Source organism: Sprattus sprattus, assembly GCF_963457725.1.
Source record: "Sprattus sprattus genome assembly, chromosome: 8".
NCBI classification, from domain to species: Eukaryota; Metazoa; Chordata; class Actinopteri; order Clupeiformes; family Clupeidae; genus Sprattus; species Sprattus sprattus.
Genome location: NC_137927.1, coordinates 30,296,996 through 30,319,339, shown reverse-complemented (window position 1 = coordinate 30,319,339; position 22,344 = coordinate 30,296,996). Strand labels below are relative to the sequence as shown.

Here is a 22,344-nt window from a genome sequence, read left to right as displayed (position 1 = left end):
CAGAGTTATTACACTCCTCGCCTTTGGGAGCAGTGTGAAGTTGGCCCAAAGACGCTAAGAATTGCGTACTTCCGGGTTACGGGATATTTCCAGCGAAAAACGGGTGAATAGGTATCAAATTAGTAGTCCAACGCTCCATTTGGGTGAGGGGACTGGGGATGCATATATGCAACTACATATAGTTGTTCGTTCTAACATGGTGAGTTCCACATTGGGACAGGAGACTTCCATCTGAAACTAGAAATATCTATGTCATAATTCTTTCAAACAACTCTACCATCGTAAGTACACTCTTGTTGATGGTCATGTGTGTGCAAACGGTAATCGAAAACCATTTCCATGTTCCGCGTAACATGGGCCTGAAACGAACTTTGCATGGTCCTTACGATCTGCTCTGCTGTTTTGCTGTTGATGTTTTACAGATGTTTGGGTTGTTCCACTTCCTGTGCACTGTGGCCTGTGTTGGTAAGCAGAATTCCTTCTCTCTCAGTATGACTTCATCATCTGTAGGAATGACCTGTACCTGTTGAAGACCATTTGTGATTGGGAACTGTTTTGCTCTCCAGCTGCTTCCATGCAGATATACGGAATGTGCCCTGGAACGTCATTCTACATACCACGTTCACCTTCATATGATCCCAAAATGTCAGATCTATATTTCACACCACATTCTCCTTCAGCCAAGGCTCAGGCTGTAATGGTTCTCAACAAAACGCAGGTAAGTTATGCCTGTGTGCGTTTTGTTGCGTGCGTTTGTGTTTATCATGTGTTTAGTGGAGGGGCTAATGCAGGGGTAGCCTACCCAATAGGTGGAGTCCGGTCCGCATCCGGACCGAGACGCAATCAAATTTGGACCGAAGCCAAAAACAACATTCTAATTGAATTATGATCCAAGCGAGTTTTCATTGGTGCGTGTTTTGCGCTATAAACATAGCACGAAAAGTAGGGAAATTTGTGTTTGGTAGATTATTGATTTGTTGTAACAATGCTGATCTTGGCAATAAATATTATACAGTTGGAAAGCCTGTTTATTACCATTTTTAATGGTGCCACATATGTAAGGAACATGCATTTGTGGGATGAGCAGCACAGCTGATTATGTGGGTTGCGCCCATGAAAAATGTGCCAACGGTATTAGATGTATTGCCAAAAAGCATTGTTACAACAAACACAAATTTCCTTACTTTCTGTGCTGTTTATTTGTTCCCTACTCGATGTGGTTTCTATCTTCCGTGTCCAATCCTAACAGCAGCTATAACACCATCACTATGACAACTCACTCACTCAATTTTGGCCACGAGCTCTGTGGGCCACGCAGATTGTGTATGTCAATGGCAACAACGCGGGCAGATCGATTTGTGAACGGGTTCTGTTTCTCAGCATGCGAAAATCATGGCGTGCTATAAACCCGACGAAAAAGTTGATTCAAAAATGTGCGAATTTAAGAAAGAGTGGACTGTCAAGTATGCATTTGTGCTGCCTGTGGGGAGCACAAAACCAATGTGTTCAATCTGCAATGAGACGGTTGCCCTTGTTAAAAGTGGTAACGTGAAACGTCACTATGAGACAAAGCAGGCACACCCCCAGAACTCTGAAGTTAGGGTCAGAAACCATCTGCAATCATCATACCAAGCAACATGCAGTGTTATAGTTAGGTCAGCCACACAACAAGAGCGTGCATACCTCAACATACTGTTGTGAGTCTGCCTTTTCAACCATGATTATGGTGAAAAACAAATACAGGAGCACACTACCTCATGATGACTTACATCAGTGCCACCGCCTGACCTTCACACCTTTTGCGCCCAAGCTTAAAGCATAAAAAGGGGTCACCTTTCACACTAATAGGGCAAGACCACATCACCTTTTGTGCATAGCTCATGTATGGATCATGCATTGATAAATCATTTTGAGACATTATTCACCATAGGCCTAGAGACAGGTTGCTTGTTGTCTTCTTAGCAACATGTTGACACTTGTGCTTTAACTCAGCCGACAGACGATCATTACGAGTTCCAGGATCAGACGCTCTTCATTTCCGAATTGCGGGAGACAGACAAAGGGATTTTCTCTTGGGCGGATGACATGAATTTTCACACGTTTTTCCTCCACCTTGTGATTAAAGGTGAGGTGAACTATATGGTAGTCCATCAGTAGCTATAAAATAAATACAAATAAATAAAATAATAAATAAACTTAGTATACAAATTAAGCTTATTGTGACATAGCCTTCTTGACTCCTTAAATATATGCTTCATATGGATTGCAGCTGTTGAATTTGTGTTCAGTATGTTCTGTCTGTCTGTATGTATTGTCTTTCTTAACCTCATCCTGTAAGCTGTTGTATTTCTCATATGTTTGTTTCAGTAACAAGCTTTTTGTCCTCTTAGACTGTACTATACCACAGGTGGTAGGCTTCGGACAACAATTGAAATTGAAAGTTCCCCACGAGGCAATCATCCTAGAGTTTATCCATCCATCTTCCCCGAATAGAATGGAGGTTCTATGGAATACCTCCAGTTCCTATGACGATGTTTCCAAGGGAGTTATTCTGGATTCCTACTGGATGGTACATCAGGCAACCACCAATGACATGGGTTCTTACACTTTCCGGAAACAAAGTGGGGCAGAGGTTTCGAAAACACAAGTGACCATTACAGGTGAGGAAAAGGGACCAGGAGAGTTAAGATAAAGTAGTTGTAATAGTGGTAGTAGCAGTAATAGTAATAAGGGTAATAGTAGTGGTAGTTATAGTAGTGGTAGTAGTACTACTAGTAGAAGGGGTCCTTGGAGGACTAAGCTGTGGAAAATCCTTCTGTTAACAACCAGGCTCCATTTCAGGTGAAGTCAGTTGGCTTTTTAAGTGAATGAGTATCATTTTGACCCTCATGAAAGAATGTGAATATTTGTTCCTTTCTCCTTCTTTCTCTCCTTTCTCTACATTCTCACTTCAGCCAATGTTCAGGCTTTTAATATGGATGAGGAACTGTATGGCAGCGGCCCCTGGCAGACATATCTTCAGATCCCTGACCATGAAATATCGGTGGTTTTCGGTCCACAACCAGGCGTGGAATACCTGATTGTAAGCGGAGGGACACCAACAGACGAGGGAAAACGGCTCTTTGAGGATCGGATTCGGTTGCCAGGCAGCCCAAAAGGATTCATCCTCGAGCTGGTTGATTTACAGAGCAGTGATGCGGGCAGATACCAGTTTTTTGACAAGGATGGAATTCTGGTTGCTCTGAGGATTCTACGTCCACACCGTATGTTCCGTAGCAGCAGCCTACTTCCTGTGTTGTCAGATGTGTAGCTTTCACTTCTTCCCTCCCACCATATAAGTGTTGGGACTGAAAGTTGATGTATTGAGTTTGTTCATTTTTAGTGTTTGTTGGTATTTACTCTCTCTTTCTCGCTCTCTCTCTCTCTCTGTCCATCTCTCTCTGTAGGTACAGAGACCTACTACATGTATCTTTTTGCATTGATCCCTGTAGTGCTCCTCATACTGCTATGCGTGTGTGTGTGGAAGTGCTGCTGTAAGAAAGGCAAAAGCAGCTCCACCTCGGCCCCAGCAGCTACGCCTCCCCAGTGCCAGGCAGGTATGCTTTTTTGATGTTGCACTTCAAACTGTATTTGTCATTAATGTACTTTTCTACCTCATTCACTTGATTTCACTTGTTACCACCAGTATATTTACACCTGCAGTTTATATACTTATCATACCTCACTTCTACCTCAATTGCTGCTAGTCTCAATTCTGTTTATATTACAGTTCTGTGTCATATTCTAACTGTTACTGTACATATCATATTTATTCACTTATTCCACTTTACATTTGCACATACTCTGCACTTTTACTGCTATTTTGCACTTCTGGTCGGATGCTAAACTGCATTTCGTTGTCTCAGTACTTGTACTCTGTGCAATGACAATAAAGTTGAATCTAAAGTTGAATCTAATCTAATGCCTGTTCATTATAGGTGGTTTAATTGTATGGTTTTATAATTTTTCATTCTGTTATTGAGACCTTTGATGTGGTTGTGTGTTTAGCCCTATAGTGGCATAGAGATGAGACAGTCTGAGCCAACCAACGAGACAGGAGCTCACCGTCCTTTTGACACGGTATGTGTTTTCTATACTGTACTGCTTATTCATTGGCTTATAACTTGTATTACCTTGTGGTGCATGTGGTAACACTAGGAACAGAGGTAAGCATGGAGAAACACACACAGTTGCAACCTTTAATTGGCAATGCCACAACACGTTTGGACGTATTTGTAAAGGACAGTCTCAATGAACTGTGGGTCAGAATAGATTGACTGATGGTCTGTCTTTCGAGTGATGGAAAATAATGTGAATGGAATTTTTATTGACAATGATCAAAGATGCTTCACCCCCCCAGACAGATAGATCACAACCAAAAAGATCAGACACCTCAATAAAAATTATACAACATTAATAATGTTTGTAGTAGTGTTCATATATTTTCACACTTATTTTCTATTAATAACCTTCGTTTGATGATTAAAATAAGAATATTAGTGGTAGTTGTCACTAACAGCACCATCACCTGATTTTCATTTGAGCAGGTCCCAGAGGAAACTATCCCATCAGCCCCTTTTCCTACCTCATCTGTTGAATCTTTGCCCGACCCCCAGCCCCAGCCCCAGCCCCAGCCCCAGCCCCAGCCCCAGCCCCAGCCCCAGCCCCAGCCACAGCCCCAGCCCCAGCCCCAGCCCCAGCCCCAGCCACAGCCCCAGCCCCAGCCCCAGTTCAATAACATGGGTGACTTTTTCAAGGACTTCACCAACTTCACCGACTTCACCAACTTCACCACCTCTTTCAGCACGTCCACTACCAACACCACTACCACCGTCTTCTCATCCTGTACTACTAATCAGAGTGGTCCCACTTTTCAAACAATGAAGACATGTCAGACAGGTGCGAAAACCTCTTAACTGCAACAGTTGATAGGGTTACTTCTTTTTCCACTGCTGGAGGGATCGGGTCGAGGTGGTCTGTGATGAGGAAGAATATTACACCCTGTTTAGATGCACCCTGAATGACAGATCAATAATTATAGGTGAATTGTGTTATTCATAGACTGGTATGTTTATCAATAAAATGTTTTATTTGATCTTAAAATGATACTTTAGGTTATATAAAGGCTCTTTAAAGGCATGCTTTATTCAGAACTTTTGCATTGACCTGTTACAACACACTATGCTTGCAGATTTAGTTCTGGCCATTATTAATCTGTGTACTGTGCCTTATCAGTTTCTGTGCCTATTGTCTGTCAGAAAAGCCTAATACTTTGTCAGGGGTAGCTTTTTGGTCATTTAGCCTTTGGGACCATTGCTCTATACACTAACCACAGACTATAAGATATACAGGGAGGTGAAGAACTGTACTTTTTCGAAAATCTCAGAAATATTCGTACACGATCAGGAAAGTGTAAAGTGTGGTTCATAAATTTCACATGTGTCATTTAAGATCAGGTCAACGTAATTGTGACAGTGCCTTATAACAGGCTGTTCTAAACTAGCACTTGTTGTCTTGAGAAATGTCATGTCTTTTAAAGTGATCATATGAATTAGCAGTAACTGTTGTGTATTGTGTTCAACATTTCAAAATGATATGCAAAATAAATGTAAAAATGCACTGAAAGAAATGTATTTAAAAAATGTAAATACTATTGTGAAAATAGTTGGAAAGGCTTCTGTTGCTCTTGACGGGGTTTTATTGGCGTTTTTAGTAGATTATAAACAAATCTAATATATTGTTGAACTTTAATAGAAGGTTGTGGCAGTTGTTATGTGAAAAGTCAGTGTTAACTTTTAAGGAAGAAAACAACAATCCTCATAATATTTTTGAGTTGCTCTTAAGTGTTTTCCCACCTTTTAACACATGAATATGAAGATGAACAGTCCGTTTTGTGTAATTTTCTTTCAATAAAAAGACTCTTTTATCTCTGCATTTGTAGTGTGTGTTCCTCAGTGTGGTGGTTGTGGGTGTATGTGTGCTTCTGGTATTGTACAATGTTCATGTTAGTCCCTTTGGTACAGTGAGCACGCTACTGAGAACTCAGTCAGTTATGGCCTCAGTAGAGTCTTATATTTTCCTCAGCAGCTGATGGCCACATTCTATTAGTAACATCCGATTTCTCCACGTTTGTTTTCTTTGACAAAGATACAAATATTGTATACTGTAAGGCTTTTAATTCCAGATTGCAGTACCCTTGGTTAACCAGTGGAGGACTGTCCCCTGTTCACGTGAAGGCATGGGCGGTGTCCGCCCGCTCTTGAAAGTCGCTGTCCAGTCCTGCTTTACGTTGCACGTACTACTATGACGGGGACGGTCGTATGTGCTGTTATTTGTTTGCGACACACCCCTAACGCGATGGTAGTCTACAAAAGGAAAAAAAAACGAGAGGACGACTCGGCCGAGTAGTATAGGCAGCTCATTACTAGTTTCAGCAGACCAAAATCTACTGAGTTTTGTTGTATTCCAATTTTGCTACGTCGTTCATTGCCACTTTGATGCAGGTAGGATAACCTACGTATTTCTTTTGAAGGAAGCATTAAAGCCAATGTCTGGGGTTCATATGCCTAACATTAGGCTAAGTGATTAGCTGAACAAATCAAAATAAACACACAATTGAGCATGAATTGCGTTCTAATCTATTGTGCTATCGTGTTTCTCCAGAACATGCTATTGATTCTACTGACGTTACTCAGTGCCCCCATCTGCGTGGGTAAGCAGATTATAAACTACTTTATTTCCAATACAGTCATTATTATCACTGGCATGTGCTGCGTATTATGTAAGCAGTCCAAACGTGCTTGGAAGTTTATCGATCTGAAAATCAAGGCTGATATTGTTTTCTTTGCTGTCTGTCTGTCTCTCTCTCTCTCCCTCTTGTGTAGGTTACACTCTGGGTACGTCTGTCTTGTATTCTAGATCAAAATGTGAATTATGTTGAGCCATCATGTTGCTAACTGCTCTATCATGGTCATCAGTGCCCAGTGTAGCCGAACCTTTTCTCAGCATTTGTGTTTGTCTTCTTTAATCACTCCGTGATCCACTGCTTCTCTTACTGTTACACTCTTCTTTTTACACACAATACAGTCATTTTTACCGCCCCATTCTCCTCCTCATTAACCTATTTTCAGCCTACTGTTGTTTCTATAACTCACTTTTTTCTTTAGTAAACTGGAATGAAGAAAGGAAGGTTGTGTGCTCAGGGAAAGATTTCCAAGTGCCTGTCTTCTCAAGGTCGAGGATAGTGACATTCACTCCCAGCTCACCCCCTGGATCTAAGAAAGTACTGCTGGAGAATAATATTGTGAGTGATACTTCAGTGTGTGTGTGCTGTGAATCGGCAGATTGTCTTCACTTTCAGTCCAGATCGCTGAATAACTCCGTTTGCACATTAGCGGGGGTGGAAGTGCGCTCTTGCTTTAGGCGTGTATGAGGCCTCAGTGTTCGCTCCAGTAGCAGAGCATACCGGTCTGCCCCGCTTAATACCGTTTGTTTACTGTAGTTTACACTGTATGCAGCGTTTCATCCATGGGTCAGTTGATTCATAAGTAAACAGAGAAAGACTTAGATTAAGTATTCATGAAATTGATATCTTATGTATGGGGGGGGGGGGGGCTTCGGGCACATCTTTGTTCCCAAACAGAAATGAACCAGGATCAAAGTAGACGTCGAAACACTTTGAATGTATGTCTTCACGTTGTTCTGATTTCTGTTCATTCAGGTAAAGGACCCAAGGTATGAATGGACCCGCGACCAGACTCTCCTGGTGAGGGAGGTCACTCACCGGGACCAGGGAGTCTATGCTGTCAAATTTTCCCATGGTTTTACCGCCGAGACAGTCGAGCTCGTGGTCTCAGGTCTGTGTGCCTTGCACGTTAAGTCGGGGAATGTGATTTTTGAGAGCAAGAAGGGGGACGTTTTCTTTTGTGTCCCTCTCTCTTTCTGTGTCCCTCACTTTTTTGCACTTCTTTCTTGTCATATTTCAGAATGCATTAAGAAGTTCCATAAACAATATGGGGACACCTTTAAACTGGACATCCCACAGGATGGAGCCATTCTGGAGTTAAACCCCTTCGCCCCCCTAACTCTCCCTCCCACATCTTCTTCTTCCCCCTCTCCCTCTCCCTCTCCCACCTCCTTTCTGCCCACCTCTCTCTCCTCCTCTCCCTCTCCTTTTCCCTCTTTGCCCACCTCTCTCTCCCCCTCTCCCTCTCCTTTTCCCTCTTTGCCCACCTCTCTCTCCCCCTCTCCCTCTCCCTCTCCTTCTTCCTCTCTGCCCACCTCTCTCTCCCCCTCTCCCTCTCCTTCTTCCTCTCTGTCCCCCCCTCTCTCCCCCTCTCCCTCTCCCTCTCTGTCCCCCCCTCTCTCCCCCTCTCCCTCTCCTTCTTCCTCTCTGCCCACCTCTCTCTCCTCCTCCCCCTCTCCCTCTCCATCTTCCTCTCTGCCCACCTCTCTCTCCCCCTCTCCCTCTCTGTCCCCCCCTCTCTCCCCCTCTCCCTCTCCCTCTCTGTCCCCCCCTCTCTCTCACTCCTCCTCACCTTCTCCTCCTCTTTCTCATCCCCCCACCCTGCCGCTGATTCTCTGGACCGACAACAGCCCCAGTGAGGGTAAACTGGGCAGAGGCAGGGTTGAGGGCAGATCCTGGGTGGTGGACAGGGTGACGCTGGTGGACCAGGGCAACTACACCATCAAGGACAGCAGTGGCAAGGTGGTGTCCCGAGCCAGCCTGACGGTGACAGGTGAGGGGAAGTGACGGGGGGGGGGGGGGGGGGGGGGGGGGCGGCACTGAACCGTCATGCCAAACACTCTCCCCCAAACCTCTGGTCCAAGCTTACGCACCCTAGTGCAGCCTTAGCGGGTTGCTGCTGTTGTCTCTCAGTCATGCTCCACCACCCTCCCTGCTCTGCATGTTCTTCAGCACGCCCTGCTCTGCCAAACCGACTGTGCTCATCACTGGTAATCTGGATTAGCTGCACAGGAGACACTCTCAGTTACTCAAGAGCGTGAAAGTGAAAGTGACTATGTTCTGGCAGAGATAGTGACGCGCACAGCACCCAGTGAACACACACAGTGAAGATATGGACACTAACCCGGAGCAGTGAGCTGCCTTTGGCGGCGCCCGGGGAGCAGTGATCGGGGTTAGGTGCCTTGCTCAAGGGCACTTCAGCCGTGGATGTGGGCATGGGAGAGCATCATAGCCACACTGGCTGTAATGAGGGGTACTCTGAGCAGCGATGGAAGGTGGACTAATCGGGCAGTGGCCTCCAGGAGGGGGGTTAAGAGCCACTGAATTAGAGAGGATGTTTGGTATCGCCAGGACCATACTCCATGCACCATCACCTCAGCCATGCTGATGGGGTGCCAATAAACCAGTGGCCCCAATACTGTTCATGGCAGGGCCCCCTGTAATGTACTGAGTTCAGTGTTGCTGGGTTCATTTTGTAGAAGCAGTAGACCAAACCTCCTTACTGCTGCTTTAAAGTCTGTAAAAGCACCTGCTGATTTCTCTTTCTCTTTTTTCTCTCTCTTCACATCATCCACATGTATTTGTGCTTTCCTCCATTCTTTCTACGTCTGTAGCCCGCTGGTCTAACCTCACCCTTTACAACAAGGAGTCTCTCTTCATCCCTCTACACGTGCCCCTCCCTCAGGCCCAGCTGCGTCTCACAGCGGCCCCCTCCTCTCGCTCTCACTCCCGCCCTTCCTCGTCTTCCTCTTCCCCTCCCTCCTACGCCACATCCCCCTCTCCAACCTTCCTCCTGCGGGACGGGCAGATTGTGGACGAGAGGCCGTGGCACCGCCGGCGACTCTCGCTGGAGAGGAACAGCACGGGCGTTTACTTTGTTGTGGCAACTCTCAGTGAAAAGGATGATGGGATATATGAAGTCCATGATGAACAAGGGAACCTTGTGTCTACAGACATTGTGAGGGTTGTGGGTAAGTAAGCACAACGTATCTTGTATTGATAGCATATGTTTATATCGGTTCACTAGATCATTTTTATAGACGCATTCCTGTGTGAAGGTATGAAAAAGCATGCATTTCTGTCAAGGTTTTTTTGTTCCTCTTTTTGTCTTTGTGTTTTTCATAGAATTAGACAAGATGATGTTTTTATGTGTGTGAACAAAGCGATATATATACGAGACGTAACTTCAGAGGCACTCGAAGAGTGCAGACCTTCGCCAAGGCCAAAAGCCCCATCTCACAAAGCGAAAAATAACCGACCGACCGACATAACCTCCTTGGCAGAGGTAATAAAGGACTTCAAATTCACACCCTCTCTCTCTCCTTCTCTCTCTCCATAGATAAGCACGTGAGATGGAGGGCTGTGATTAAGTCCATCACGGTCCCCTCGGGCATGTTTGCGTCTCTGGCTGGTTTTATCCTCTTCGTGAAGAGGTATCCCAGTTGCAGTGTCTCAAAGATACTCAGTGGCCTGAGAGATCGCCGCAATGCCACCACTGCCGGCGTCCCACCCAGAGTACACATTGAGGTGTGTGTGGACATGTGTATGCATTTGTGTGTGTGTGTGTGTGTGTTTGTGTGCGTGTGTGTGTGTGTTTGTGTATGCGTGCGTGTGTGTGTTTGTTTATGCGTGCGTGTGTGTTTGTGTATGCCTGCGTGAGTGTGTGTGTGTGTGTGCGTGTGTGTGTTTGTGTATGCGTGCGTGTTTGTGTTTGTTTGTGTATGCGTACGTTTGTTTGTTTTTGTGTGTTTTTGTGGGACGATAGAATTAGTCAGACATGACTAACTGTAGAATCATCCTGTCACCATGTCTGATTCAGTGACATCTTTTCAAATCAGAGAATGGTTCACACCACAAATTTCTTTATTCACTGAGAAAAAAAAGAGATTGTAAAGATTGTGTTCTACATCACCTACTCATTCTGTTCTTTATACAGTGAATTTACATTAAAAAGAGGACATCAGCAAAAGATATTTCATAGTAGGACACGTCTTGTTTCCAGCTTTTCTCACTCTATGGTCCATGTACGGTCTGTATGTTTTTTTTAATACAGATGTAATGCTGTTCTTGTGTTGTCCACAGGACTACAGTGAGCCTGACCTCACCAATTACACCAGCTCTCCATATAAGATCAGATCGTCCAAGCAATGGAGTTCCAGTCCCGCACACAGTGTAAGCTACAGTGTTTGCTGTGGTGTTGATAGCCTGTACATTGTTAGCTACAGTGTTTGCTGTGGTGTTAATAGCCTGTACATTGTTAGCTACAGTGTTTGCTGTGGTGTTAATAGCCAGTACAGTGTTAGCTACAGTGTTTGCTGTGGTGTTGATAGCCTGTACAGTGTAAGCTACAGTGTTTGCTGTGGTGTTGATAGCCTGTACAGTGTAAGCTGCAGTGTTTGCTGTTGTGTTGATAGCCTGTACAGTGTAAGCTACAGTGTTTGTTGTGGTGTTGATAGCCTGTACAGTGTAAGCTACAGTGTTTGCTGTTGTGTTGATAGCCTGTACAGTGTAAGCTACAGTGTTTGCTGTGGTGTTGATAGCCTGTACAGTGTAAGCTACAGTGTTTGCTGTGGTGTTGATAGCCTGTACAGTGTAAGCTGCAGTGTTTGCTGTTGTGTTGATAGCCTGTACAGTGTAAGCTACAGTGTTTGTTGTGGTGTTGATAGCCTGTAAAGTGTAAGCTACAGTGTTTGCTGTGGTGTTGATAGCCTGTACAGTGTAAGCTACAGTGTTTGCTGTGGTGTTGATAGCCTGTACAGTGTAAGCTGCAGTGTTTGCTGTGGTGTTGATAGCCTGTACAGTGTAAGCTACAGTGTTTGCTGTGGTGTTGATAGCCTGCACAGTGTAAGCTACAGTGTTTGCTGTGGTGTTGATAGCCTGTACAGTGTAAGCTACAGTGTTTGCTGTGGTGTTGATAGCCTGTACAGTGTAAGCTACAGTGTTTGCTGTGGTGTTGATAGCCTGTGGTTGCTCAGCCCTCTCCCTTTGGCGTGAGTGTGAGTGTTGTGTTGCTCTGTGTTTGCAGGGTTACTCTCCTGTTGCTTCGAGGGCGCATCGAGACTCCCCTGAGCCTGTCAGGGCAGACGTGCTAGAAACAGGTCCCACCCAGGGCCTACTCAGTGAGGTAATGCACATTTAGACACACACACACATGCACATACGCACACACATACACACACACACACACACACACATAAGCCCCCCCCCCACACACACACACACACACTGATCCACACTCACACATTTGTGCCATACTGCATATATGCATTATACCACACACGCAAACAAATAACGACCACTCATGTCTCTCCTCCCTGTCAACTCAGCCGTCAGGAAGCGCGAGGAAGACGTCCTTCTCCCTGGCTGGGGCTTCTGACTGCCTCCACTCCTCCGAGCACTGTGCTCAGTTTAAGATCGCCATGGGCAACGGGAAAGATGGCTCAAAGAAGAACTTCTTCTCCACACTGCCACTCGACACAGACACGTCCGACATCTGCAGCGTGTACACGTCAGACAAGCTCAACTTCCTCTAGGAATGGAGCTACAAAAGGGATGGGTGGAGAGAGAGATAGAGAGGAGAGAGAGAGAGAGAGAGAGAGAGAGAGAGAGAGAGAGAGAGAGAGAGAGAGAGGTGTTTGAATCTGAGATGGAAAGAAAAGGTTAGTGTAAGAGAAAGAGTGAAACAGACGGTGGATAGATCACCATGGTGCCTTCCTTCTCTAAAGTTGTAAACATAGTATTGAGAAACAGGCAGGACAGATGCATAGTATTGAGTAACAGGCAGGACAGATGCATAGTGTTGAGTAACAGGCAGGACAGATGCATAGTGTTGAGTAACAGGCAGGACAGATGCATAGTGTTGAGTAACAGGCAGGACAGATGCATAGTGTTGAGTAACAGGCAGGACAGATGCAGAGTGTTGAGTAACAGGCAGGACAGATGTAGAGTGTTGAGTAACAGGCAGGACAGATGCATAGTGTTGAGTAACAGGCAGGACAGATGCAGAGTGTTGAGTAATAGGCAGGACAGATGCAGAGTGTGGAGTTGAGTAACAGGCAGGACAGATGCAGAGTGTGGCAGAGGACATACAGAGCTCCAGACTGTTCCAGACATGACTAAAATAATGGCAGCTGAATGGTCAGAGTAGAACAAGAGTTAAAAAGTGAGGACCCAAATGAGTATGGTGGATACATTATGAATTCATCTGATTTTTTTGGGGGGATTGCTGGAACACCAGGATCACTTAAACGTCCTCTTTAGACCGATCCAAGATGGCTATCCAAGATGGCTATCCAAGATGAACACGTTCTGCCAGCAGTAGGAGGTTTGATCTCACTCATTTGATTATATCTGTTTCTGGACACATCATTCAACTGGCGTGCTCCCTCTGCACCAGTGACAAGACTCCTCCCTCGTGACCTGAAGGACTATTTGTTTTTTTTGGTGTTTCCAGATCATATCCTTTACTTCACCTGTCCTGCAGTGGTCTACGTTCCTTGTGTTTGTGTTAGGAAATTGTCCCACCTCCTCAAACTGCATGTCTGACTCATCCCCAGTGCTGCTTTTGTTTGTGTATGCATACGTGTGTGTGTGTGTGTGTGTGTGTGTGTGTGTGTGTGTGTGCGTGTGTGTGCGTGAGTGTGAGTGTGTGTGTGAGTGAGTGAGTGTGTGTGTGTGTGTGTGTGTGTGTGTGTGTGTGTGTGTGTGTGTGTGTGTGTGTGTGTGTGTGTGTGAGTTGTTTCATTGCCACTGGTGTGCAGATTACATCAAGAGTGTTCCTCTGGTACCAGGGACGTGCACAGGAGTGGGCTAAGGTTGCTCGGGCAACTGCCCGTTTGCCCTCCTCGACTGAAGTTGCCCCTCCGAAGGAAATATATATATTTGCAATCAGGGGACGGGGGCGTGGTAGTAACGGTTAGTGAGAGTTTAAAATTATATTGGCAAAACTTGCGATCAGATGACGGGGGCGTGGCAGTTAGTGAGAGTTTAAAATTATATTGTCAAAATTTGCCATCAGGGGCTTGGCAGCGTCGGTGATAAAAAATACTGTGTTGCCCTTTTTTCCCAGGGCAGAGCAACTGCCCTTCAGTATTCCTGTGCACATCCCTGTCTGGAATCTTACAGTATTTACACCCAGGGGCATCATTTACAGGAAAAGAAATCTCAACACAGAGTTATAGTCATGGACAATTAAATCTCCTCATGTCCTGCCTCCTCCCTGCTCCTGTACACATCATAGGATCTTTGGGATAGCTTTAATCTTACATGTCTGGTGACCTACTGCTTTACCCTCAGTATCAGAACACATTGACACGTTTTTAAGAACACAATATCTAAGTCTGCACTCGTAACCTATGTTCAACCGTGCACTGCACCATTCAGCAACACAGTATTTTGATTATCTGTAATCTGAAATGGCTGTATGGCTCCCTCTGTGTGTCTATTGCAATAGTGTTCTATATAATAGCTCTAATCCGATTTACCCTACAGAGATTATAGTCCTAGCATGTGATAGTGGGATAGTGACTCATTGAAGAACCCTTTCACGCTGTCATCTCATCAGGCCTCTAAGGGGTTTTGATGGGATTCCTGCCGGGGCCTGTAAATAAGAACTAATTTAGGCATGTCACAATGCATGAGCATGCCATCGTGTGCCAAATCTTACCTCTCCATTCCAGATAGCAGACACCTCCTGGCTGTTCCAGTTGTTACCTGACTAAAACGTTCATTTAACGATGGTAAAAGCTAACGCTGTTTCCTTTAATATGTAGCATACATTGTTTGATATCATGCCTCACATATGTGTGAATCATAGAGATAACATTATGCTATGGAGATGCTGACATTGGAGAGATGCTGCTTTGTGCTCAATTTAGAACCCTATCATGAAAATGTTTAAAGTTATATAGGAAGGAAGAATATCGAAATGTAAGTTTCCTTAACATCTAAGAGGTAGGCCTCATATTGGGGATAGGATTACTACAATGGTGTTGTGTGCATTATACTGAAACCAGAGTATTTTGAGTATTGAATTTAAAAATCTAGATTTATAGTGAATTTAAGAAGCTAAATGTATAGATTAAACAATCCAGTATGGTTGCAGTTGAGCTTGTCAAAGAAATGTGAAGGGTCCAAAAACTTAAGAACATCTTTGTGCTGGTGTGCATCTTTTTATTTCAGAGATGGTTTCCTTTTTATGAATGATGCAAGTCTGCACTTACTTCGTACACAACGTTGTAACATATATGGAAATTGTTCATCATTAAACAGAATCAAGCCACTTCTATTGTGTACATTAATCACTTCAGAATATAAGATGTATGGACAGCTTGATGGTAAAGATCGTTTTAAACCTTCATGGCATTTGATGGTGCAGTCGGTAAAGGAATCGGATTTTCAATTTAATTTCACCTTACATTACCGTTAACATCGCAACAAACCTTATGCGAGGAAACCCCATTAGTAGACAAGACTATGAGACAACCATGGATACCACGAAGTGAAAAAAGTTGCGCCACTAGTCCTACAAGATTTTGTGACGCCGCCAAGTGGAGATATCGGATAACTCCTCGGATGACCATAGTATCCCAGAATGCATCGCCTTTGAAGCGGTAGCGCGAGGACAACGTGCATGATTTGGAGGGACCGTCTCCAACTTCCACGAAATAACGATCAATTAATTTGCGTGTTAGGTAGCTCGCAGAAACACCTAAACACCACACTTACGTTAAAGAAAACAGAGAAGGCTACCAAGCAGAGGGAATAATGTCTTTGGTTTGCGCAAGTAAGTCTATTCTGCAGTTGGAGTTGCATTAGCTTGCGGTACATGTTAGCTTTGCTAGCTGGCTTTCCATTCAAAATAAACTTTATGAAGATAGCTAATTGACTTAACTACACTGCTGTCCTAACGAATGTATCAGTATATTGGGGAAAAGTATGAAGTGTATTATTTGTTTCTTTATATTTGGCAGGCCCAGTAGTTGCGATTGTTATGTTACTTCGCTGACTATTGATAGCCACGTATGATAGCTAACTTGCTTATCAAAGGTTAGCTGCTTTCTTTGCTAGCTAGTTGGCTAACTCACCTGAACTATTTACCTTCTGGCTTTCAGTAGGTGTTACAAGAAGCTTGTTTCTCTGATGAACCATATACATGCATCCTCTTATTCTGTTAGCTATGTTTTGTTTTATGGAATTCTGTAATGTTCATTTACAACATTGTGTTGACAGTCTCCAATGAGGTTCCTGAGCACCCCTGCGTTTCACCGGTGTCCAACCAAGTGTTCGAGCGCCGCTTGATTGAGAAATATATCGCGGAAAATGGAGCAGACCCTATAAACGGGCAGCCGCTGTCCGAAGAGCAGTTGATTGACATCAAGGGTGAGTAGTCATAACAGCTTTCTAAAACACTTAACGTCTTTATGTTCATAAAAGGTTAAGAATTCAATTGTAATTATATAGACAATAAAACTGTCTCAAGAGCCCAGGGTCTCAACCCCCTTATTATGTATGACGGTGATGTTTTATATAAATGTGTTATAACAGCCTATTGGTCTCTCTCACAGTTTCCCATCCTATCCGTCCGAAGGCTCCCTCAGCAACTAGTATTCCAGCAATCCTCAAGTCGCTACAGGATGAATGGGTGAGCGCTTGCACAGCGCATTAAACATCGCATATGCATAATATGTTTAACTTTGTTAGCACATTTGCAGTGCATTTGCAAAGACATGGTGAATATTTGACAAATCTGAAGATTTGAGCTAATATTACAACTTTTCATCGCTTATTTCTACTCCTATCTCTCCCTCTCTTCCTTCATTGCGTGTCTCAGGATGCGGTGATGCTGCACAGTTTCACTCTGCGCCAGCAGCTGCAGACCACCCGTCAGGAGCTCTCTCACGCCCTCTACCAACATGACGCCGCCTGCAGAGTCATCGCTCGCCTCACCAAGGAGGTCACAGCAGCCAGAGAGGGTAAGGCCTTATGAACACTGCCCGCTTTGTGGCTGCGTTACCTGTTGAGTTTCATTATGGCGCCCATGTCAATAGGTTAGAGTGCGCACACTGCCAACGCGAGACGCAGGGCTCGAAAATCAATGAAAAGGCCGCTAACGCAGCCAGTATGAAACGGGCCTAAGAGCCAACATCATATCACATCACATACATGAAGTTTACTTCAAACTCACTCTTGATCTTTCCCTTCACAGCTCTGGCCACACTCAAACCTCAAGCTGGATTGATTGTCCCACAGGCTGCTCCTGCCTCCCAGCCAGCTGTGGTATGTGATTACCTTATTTCCACTGATGTCATTTTTAAGAATCCTCTTACTTGTTGTCCTGAGTTCGGTACTATTTTCTCTGTTTTCATGTGCTGGATCTCCGTGGAACTGAACTGCAGAATTAAACCCACTTGCCTTTCTTTCTTTCTCTTGTGCCATTCTTTTTCTCTCCTCCTCCCTTGCCTGTGTTAATCTGGTTCTCTCGGTTAGGGCGCTGGTGGAGAGCCTATGGAGGTTAGCGAACAGGTTGGCATGACAGCGGAGATCATACAGAAGGTAAGACTCACTCACACGTGTCTCTTGGTGTCAACTAGTGTCTTCTGCACGTGATTGTATTTACTCCACCAGTTTCAAGGTGAAAGTTTTATTTGTTGCATACATACCTGTGTGTGTGTGTGTTGGGGGGTATTTGCGTCTTAATGTGAAAAAACTTCAACATGTTTTTGTTTTGTTTTTCCCTCCAACGTGTTTAGCTGCAAGACAAGGCCACCGTCCTGACAACAGAGAGAAAGAAGGTAAGGTGAACATGACCCGAGGCTAATTGGGTTACGCGTTTGTTCGTTATGTCCTCTCTGCTAGCCTAACTGTTTAATAGAAGTGTTTATTCAGCTCTGGTGGTGCTGGTGTTGTCCACACTGCAGTAATTAGTCCAACTCTAACTCAATCCTGGACAGTAGTCTCGGAGCATGAAATTCCTTTGTGTCCGGCTCAAGCTTAATTTCTTACTTGAAGTGTTGTGTCCCTTCACCTTCATTGAATTATTAAATTCAATATCTTCTGCTTCCTTCAGAGGGGAAAAACTGTCCCAGAGGAGCTGGTCCGGGCCGAGGATCTTGGCAAATACAGACAAGTGGCCTCACATGTTGTAAGTGTTCCTGTACACACACACACACACACACACACACACACACACACACAGAAAGATATTCAGTTTTAGGTTTTGTGGGTGTCTCTGTGTTGTATTTGTCCTGATTCAGGATGTTTTCTTTCCCTCTCCCAGGGCCTGCATAGTGCCAGTATCCCAGGCATTCTCTGTCTGGACCTCTGTCCCTCAGATACCAACAAAGTCCTCACCGGTAGGCCTCCTTCATCTTGGTCTTTCTTCTCTTATTGTTTTTCCTTGAAAATGCCAAATTTCATAATGGTGATATCCTAATTCTAATAATTTTAGCTATGTCATTTCTTAAAAGATATTTTGATTTTAAAGTGGTATTGTGGACAAGACTACAGTCTGCATGTGTACGAAGTCCAGTTATCATGTTCAACAGCGCTTGTTTTCTTATATCAGCGAGTGAAAATGCTGTATCTGTTTCCTTGTTCTAAGTTAACCCGTTGCCCCTCACCACTGGTGTCTCTGTTAAACACTTCCCTATGCTCACTCTTTCTAGGTGGATCCGATAAGAACGTGGTGGTGTTTGACCGTCGGGAGGAGCAGATTGTGGCCACCCTCAAAGGTCACACCAAAAAGGTCACCTCTGTCATCTACCATCCTTCTCAGGTAACCTCCCACCCCTCGCACAACATTAACAAAACCCCTAATCACTCGTGACAGTGATGGTACTAGGTATATTCAGTTTGTGTAATGTTTTGTGTTTTTATTCTATGTTCCTCCCCTCAGTCGGTGGTGTTCTCAGCCTCTCCCGACACCACCATCCGGGTGTGGTCCGTTACCGGGGGCAACTGTGTGCAGGTGGTGCGTGCTCATGAGGCGAGCGTGACTGGCCTCTCCCTGCACGCCACTGGAGACTACCTGCTGAGCTCCTCTGAAGACCAGGTAAAACACCCACACATGCAAATGCAAACACCTGATGGGTTAAATCACTAAACCTCTTTCTTGTGTACTGGTCAACCACACATACCCTATATGGACAAAAGTATAGGGATGTCTGACCATTACAACAACAGGAACTGTAATGACATTGTATTCAAATACATATACTTAAATATGGAGCCCTTTTGCAGCTATAACAGCTTCCACTCTTCTCGGAAGGATTTCCACAAAATTTTGGAAGTTCCTTTGAGAATTGGTGCCAATTCATTCTGTAGAGGCACGGATGTTGGATATATTAAAGTAGATGGATTTGAAAACAATGTCATTAGTTCCTGTTGGTGTAATGGTCAGGCATCCGGTTACTTTTGTCCAAAGAGTGTAGATGGAAGGGTGCACATCCAGGACCGGTCTCTGCCCTGTCTCAGACTAATGTATTGTGTGTTTGTGTGTGTGTAAGCAGTAAAACACACACACCTCTTGTAGTCATTTTGACAGTTGCCTTTGTCTTTTAAGCATTGCATGCCATTAGCCTCTGATCTTTGGAACAGCAAGGTGTAAAATAGTTTCTGGTTCATTAAAAATAGTTGCAGAACTTAGAACCAGACACTGGAAGCTGTTTACGAAGTGATGTGTGTTGACAAACAAGTATAAACTGTATACAGTATAAACTCGCTACGGTATCTGAGGTTTTAGTGAGGGTGTCCATATACTCAGAGGTCATCAAAAAATCTCATTCTGACAGCAGCAGCCATAACTTGATGAGATCCGCTGCAGTGCACGTGGTCCAAGAGAAACTTGTTGCAGAACATTGATGTCATGAGTTGATTCCGTAGGGGAATGGACTTAGGGCACAGTGAATTATTCTTTCTTTGTTTTGGTTGCTGAATGTCTAAACTGATATGTGTGTTCTGTGTTTTAGTACTGGGCCTTCTCTGATGTCCAGACTGGTCGTGTTCTGACTAAAGTGACCGACGAATCCGCAGGATGTGGTGAGTGTGCCTTTGCATAGTAACATAGTAAACCTGGACCAGCAAAATATGTGACATCAAGGGTCCCAGCAAGTTCGCTGGGGTGGGACAGGGAAGTGTTTTGCCCTGTGTAAGTGAATGGGAGTATGTGACTTTGCAAGCTCTCGTACACTGCCTACCTGCTATGTCTGCCCAACGTACATATTTATGTTACTTCATAGAAGGACCACATCATTTTTAAATGACCAATACATGGGGGATTCTATCTGTGTTTTTAGCTTAGCATAGTCCCAGGCATTGCTGGTCCAGGTATGCCTATGTCTGTGGTAACAGTATTAGATACATTCACCTTGTTATTCATGTTCCTGTGTAACATTGTTCGTGTTCCCCTGTGCCCCCAGCTCTGACCTGCGCTCAGTTCCATCCTGACGGTCTGATCTTTGGTACGGGCACAGCTGATTCTCAGATTAAGATCTGGGATCTGAAGGAGCGCACCAATGTGGCCAACTTCCCTGGACACTCTGGCCCCGTCACTGCCATCGCGTTCTCTGAGAACGGTTATTACCTGGCCACAGGTAAACTAAGCACCTGAAGCATACCCCATTTGGCTGTGTTATGCAAGACATCTGGAGAGATTAACATAAACATGTGTGTGTGTGTGTGTGTGTGTGTGCGCACACACCCACACATTAATCGGAGAGTTGGAGTTGGATATGTGTGTGTTTTAACGCTTGTGATTGCTCTCTGTGTCTAGGCGCTCAGGACAGCTCTCTGAAGCTTTGGGATCTGAGGAAACTAAAGAACTTTAAGACTATTGCTTTGGATAACAATTATGAGGTGAGCTTCCATACGAATAACTGTCTTCAGGAGTAATGTGTAAAGAAAATTAAAAGTGTTTTGTAAAATCTAAAGTACTTTTAACACATATTGGTCATATAATAATAAATGTCCATGACTATTTGAAAATACTCTTGTAAATACTCACCTTTCATCATCGATGCAGTATCCATACCCCTTTCATCCCTTCACTGTTTGTTAACACTTCTCTTCTCTTTTCTCTCTCGCAGGTGAAGTCCCTGGTGTTCGACCAGAGTGGTACCTACCTGGCTGTGGGTGGATCTGACATCAGAGTGTACGTCTGCAAGCAGTGGTCTGAGGTCCTCAACTTTGGTGGTGAGTCAACACCCAATTTCCATAATGCCCCCCCCTCCCCTCCCCGATGAGCTATTCTACCCACAGACAGCCTCCAGTGTCACTGCACCCATGATGAGTTTAAATCAGTCCCAAGTTAATCATCTCTGTGATCTCTCTTCTTTCCACTTCCTGTTTTATTTAATTTTGTGTGTGTGTGTGTGGGGGGGGGAGGGTGTTCCTCTCACCTTCTCTTCTCTATCCATGTCTTTTACATGCTTCCTCTATCTTGTGTTTATTACGTGTCTTGCTTTCTTCCTCCTTGGCTAATATATACATATATCTCTCTATCTCTCTTCCTCTCTTGCTGCAGATCATACTGGACTGGTGACAGGGGTGGCTTTCGGTGAGCACGCCCAGTTCCTCTCCTCCACTGGAATGGACAGAAGCCTCAAGTTCTACAGCCTGTAGAATGGAGAGAAAGATTAATTAGATAGTGTGTGTGTGTATGTGTGTGTGTGTGAGAGAGAGAGAGAGAGAGAGAGAGAGAGACAGAGACAGAAGGAGAGAGGGAGAGCGAGGGAAATGGAGGTCTCCGGTGGTAGCGACTGTGAGTTTTGTATTTGAGGGTTTTCCAGGAATGATGTGAAGCAGCCAGCATCAAACCTTACTGTATAATTTGGAGACCAATTGTAAGAATTGTATTTGCAAAAAACATTGGTCAGTACCCAGTGCATCTGTGTGCTCTGCAAGCATTTAATGTCGTTTTCTTTCTTATGATCTCTTGGGAATTGTGGAGGCAAGGGTTTGACAGTCACTCCCCTGTATGTCCAGATATCAGACCCCTTGTCTGTGATTCCTTAGCTCAGATACTAAACTGCTTTTCCAATAAACATTTTGTGTCTCTACTTGCCATTTCATGATAAGAAAAAAAAGTATCAAGCTCAAGTGTCAAGTTTTTTTTTCTTCCAACTTTTAAATCTCTGTTTTTCATAGTGAGTTCATAGAACTGTATATTTTGTCTTCTACCATTGTTGCTTCTGTAGACTGATATGCAAATATGAATTCAATATCAATAAAGAAATCTTTCTGTAGTTGGACACTGTGTTTTGAGAGCGAAAGACGTCAAGGTTGCCCAATAAATCAATGGGTTTGTCAAAGCGCCTGCAGCAGAAACGCGGGACACACTGTCT

The 22,344-nt window shown here is 44.4% G+C and overlaps 2 protein-coding genes across 3 annotated transcripts; both read left to right on the top strand.

The window, feature by feature from the left end:
• Window positions 1–147: 147 nt before the first annotated feature.
• On the top strand, window positions 148–5,887 carry LOC308369141 (uncharacterized protein). Of its 2 annotated transcripts, none has more exons than XM_080843487.1 (9): window positions 148–281; window positions 423–465; window positions 567–718; window positions 1,993–2,125; window positions 2,391–2,660; window positions 2,955–3,263; window positions 3,447–3,596; window positions 4,048–4,119; window positions 4,587–5,887. In XM_080843487.1, exons 2-8 carry the CDS (start codon window positions 423–425, stop codon window positions 4,053–4,055), a joined length of 1,065 nt encoding a protein of 354 aa, XP_080699613.1. In that variant the 5' UTR covers window positions 148–281; the 3' UTR covers window positions 4,056–4,119; window positions 4,587–5,887. The 2 variants fall into 2 exon arrangements, with proteins under 2 accessions (XP_080699613.1, XP_080699612.1); XM_080843486.1 differs by having other exon boundaries at window positions 156–199.
• Window positions 5,888–15,625: 9,738 nt separating this feature from the next.
• On the top strand, window positions 15,626–22,187 carry prpf19 (pre-mRNA processing factor 19). The gene is made up of 16 exons (XM_080843730.1): window positions 15,626–15,788; window positions 16,235–16,384; window positions 16,570–16,646; window positions 16,836–16,977; window positions 17,211–17,281; window positions 17,492–17,557; window positions 17,755–17,796; window positions 18,072–18,146; window positions 18,282–18,357; window positions 18,670–18,779; window positions 18,900–19,055; window positions 19,972–20,041; window positions 20,422–20,595; window positions 20,775–20,857; window positions 21,088–21,193; window positions 21,525–22,187. Exons 1-16 carry the CDS (start codon window positions 15,770–15,772, stop codon window positions 21,620–21,622), a joined length of 1,515 nt encoding a protein of 504 aa, XP_080699856.1. The 5' UTR covers window positions 15,626–15,769; the 3' UTR covers window positions 21,623–22,187.
• The last annotated feature ends 157 nt before the right edge of the window (window positions 22,188–22,344 follow it).

What these genes read in the sequence shown, in the direction of transcription:
- LOC308369141 (XM_080843486.1), top strand. Translation starts at nt 167, where the DNA reads ATGCAACTACATATAGTTGTTCGTTCTAACATG. An exon ending in GTGCACTGTGGCCTGTGTTG is followed by an intron (nt 466 to 566) that starts GTAAGCAGAATT and finishes TTTGCTCTCCAG; the next exon opens with CTGCTTCCATGCAGATATAC. An exon ending in AACACAAGTGACCATTACAG is followed by an intron (nt 2,661 to 2,954) that starts GTGAGGAAAAGG and finishes TTCTCACTTCAG; the next exon opens with CCAATGTTCAGGCTTTTAAT.
- prpf19 (XM_080843730.1), top strand. An exon ending in TGAGCTCCTCTGAAGACCAG is followed by an intron (nt 19,056 to 19,971) that starts GTAAAACACCCA and finishes TCTGTGTTTTAG; the next exon opens with TACTGGGCCTTCTCTGATGT. An exon ending in CGGTTATTACCTGGCCACAG is followed by an intron (nt 20,596 to 20,774) that starts GTAAACTAAGCA and finishes CTCTGTGTCTAG; the next exon opens with GCGCTCAGGACAGCTCTCTG.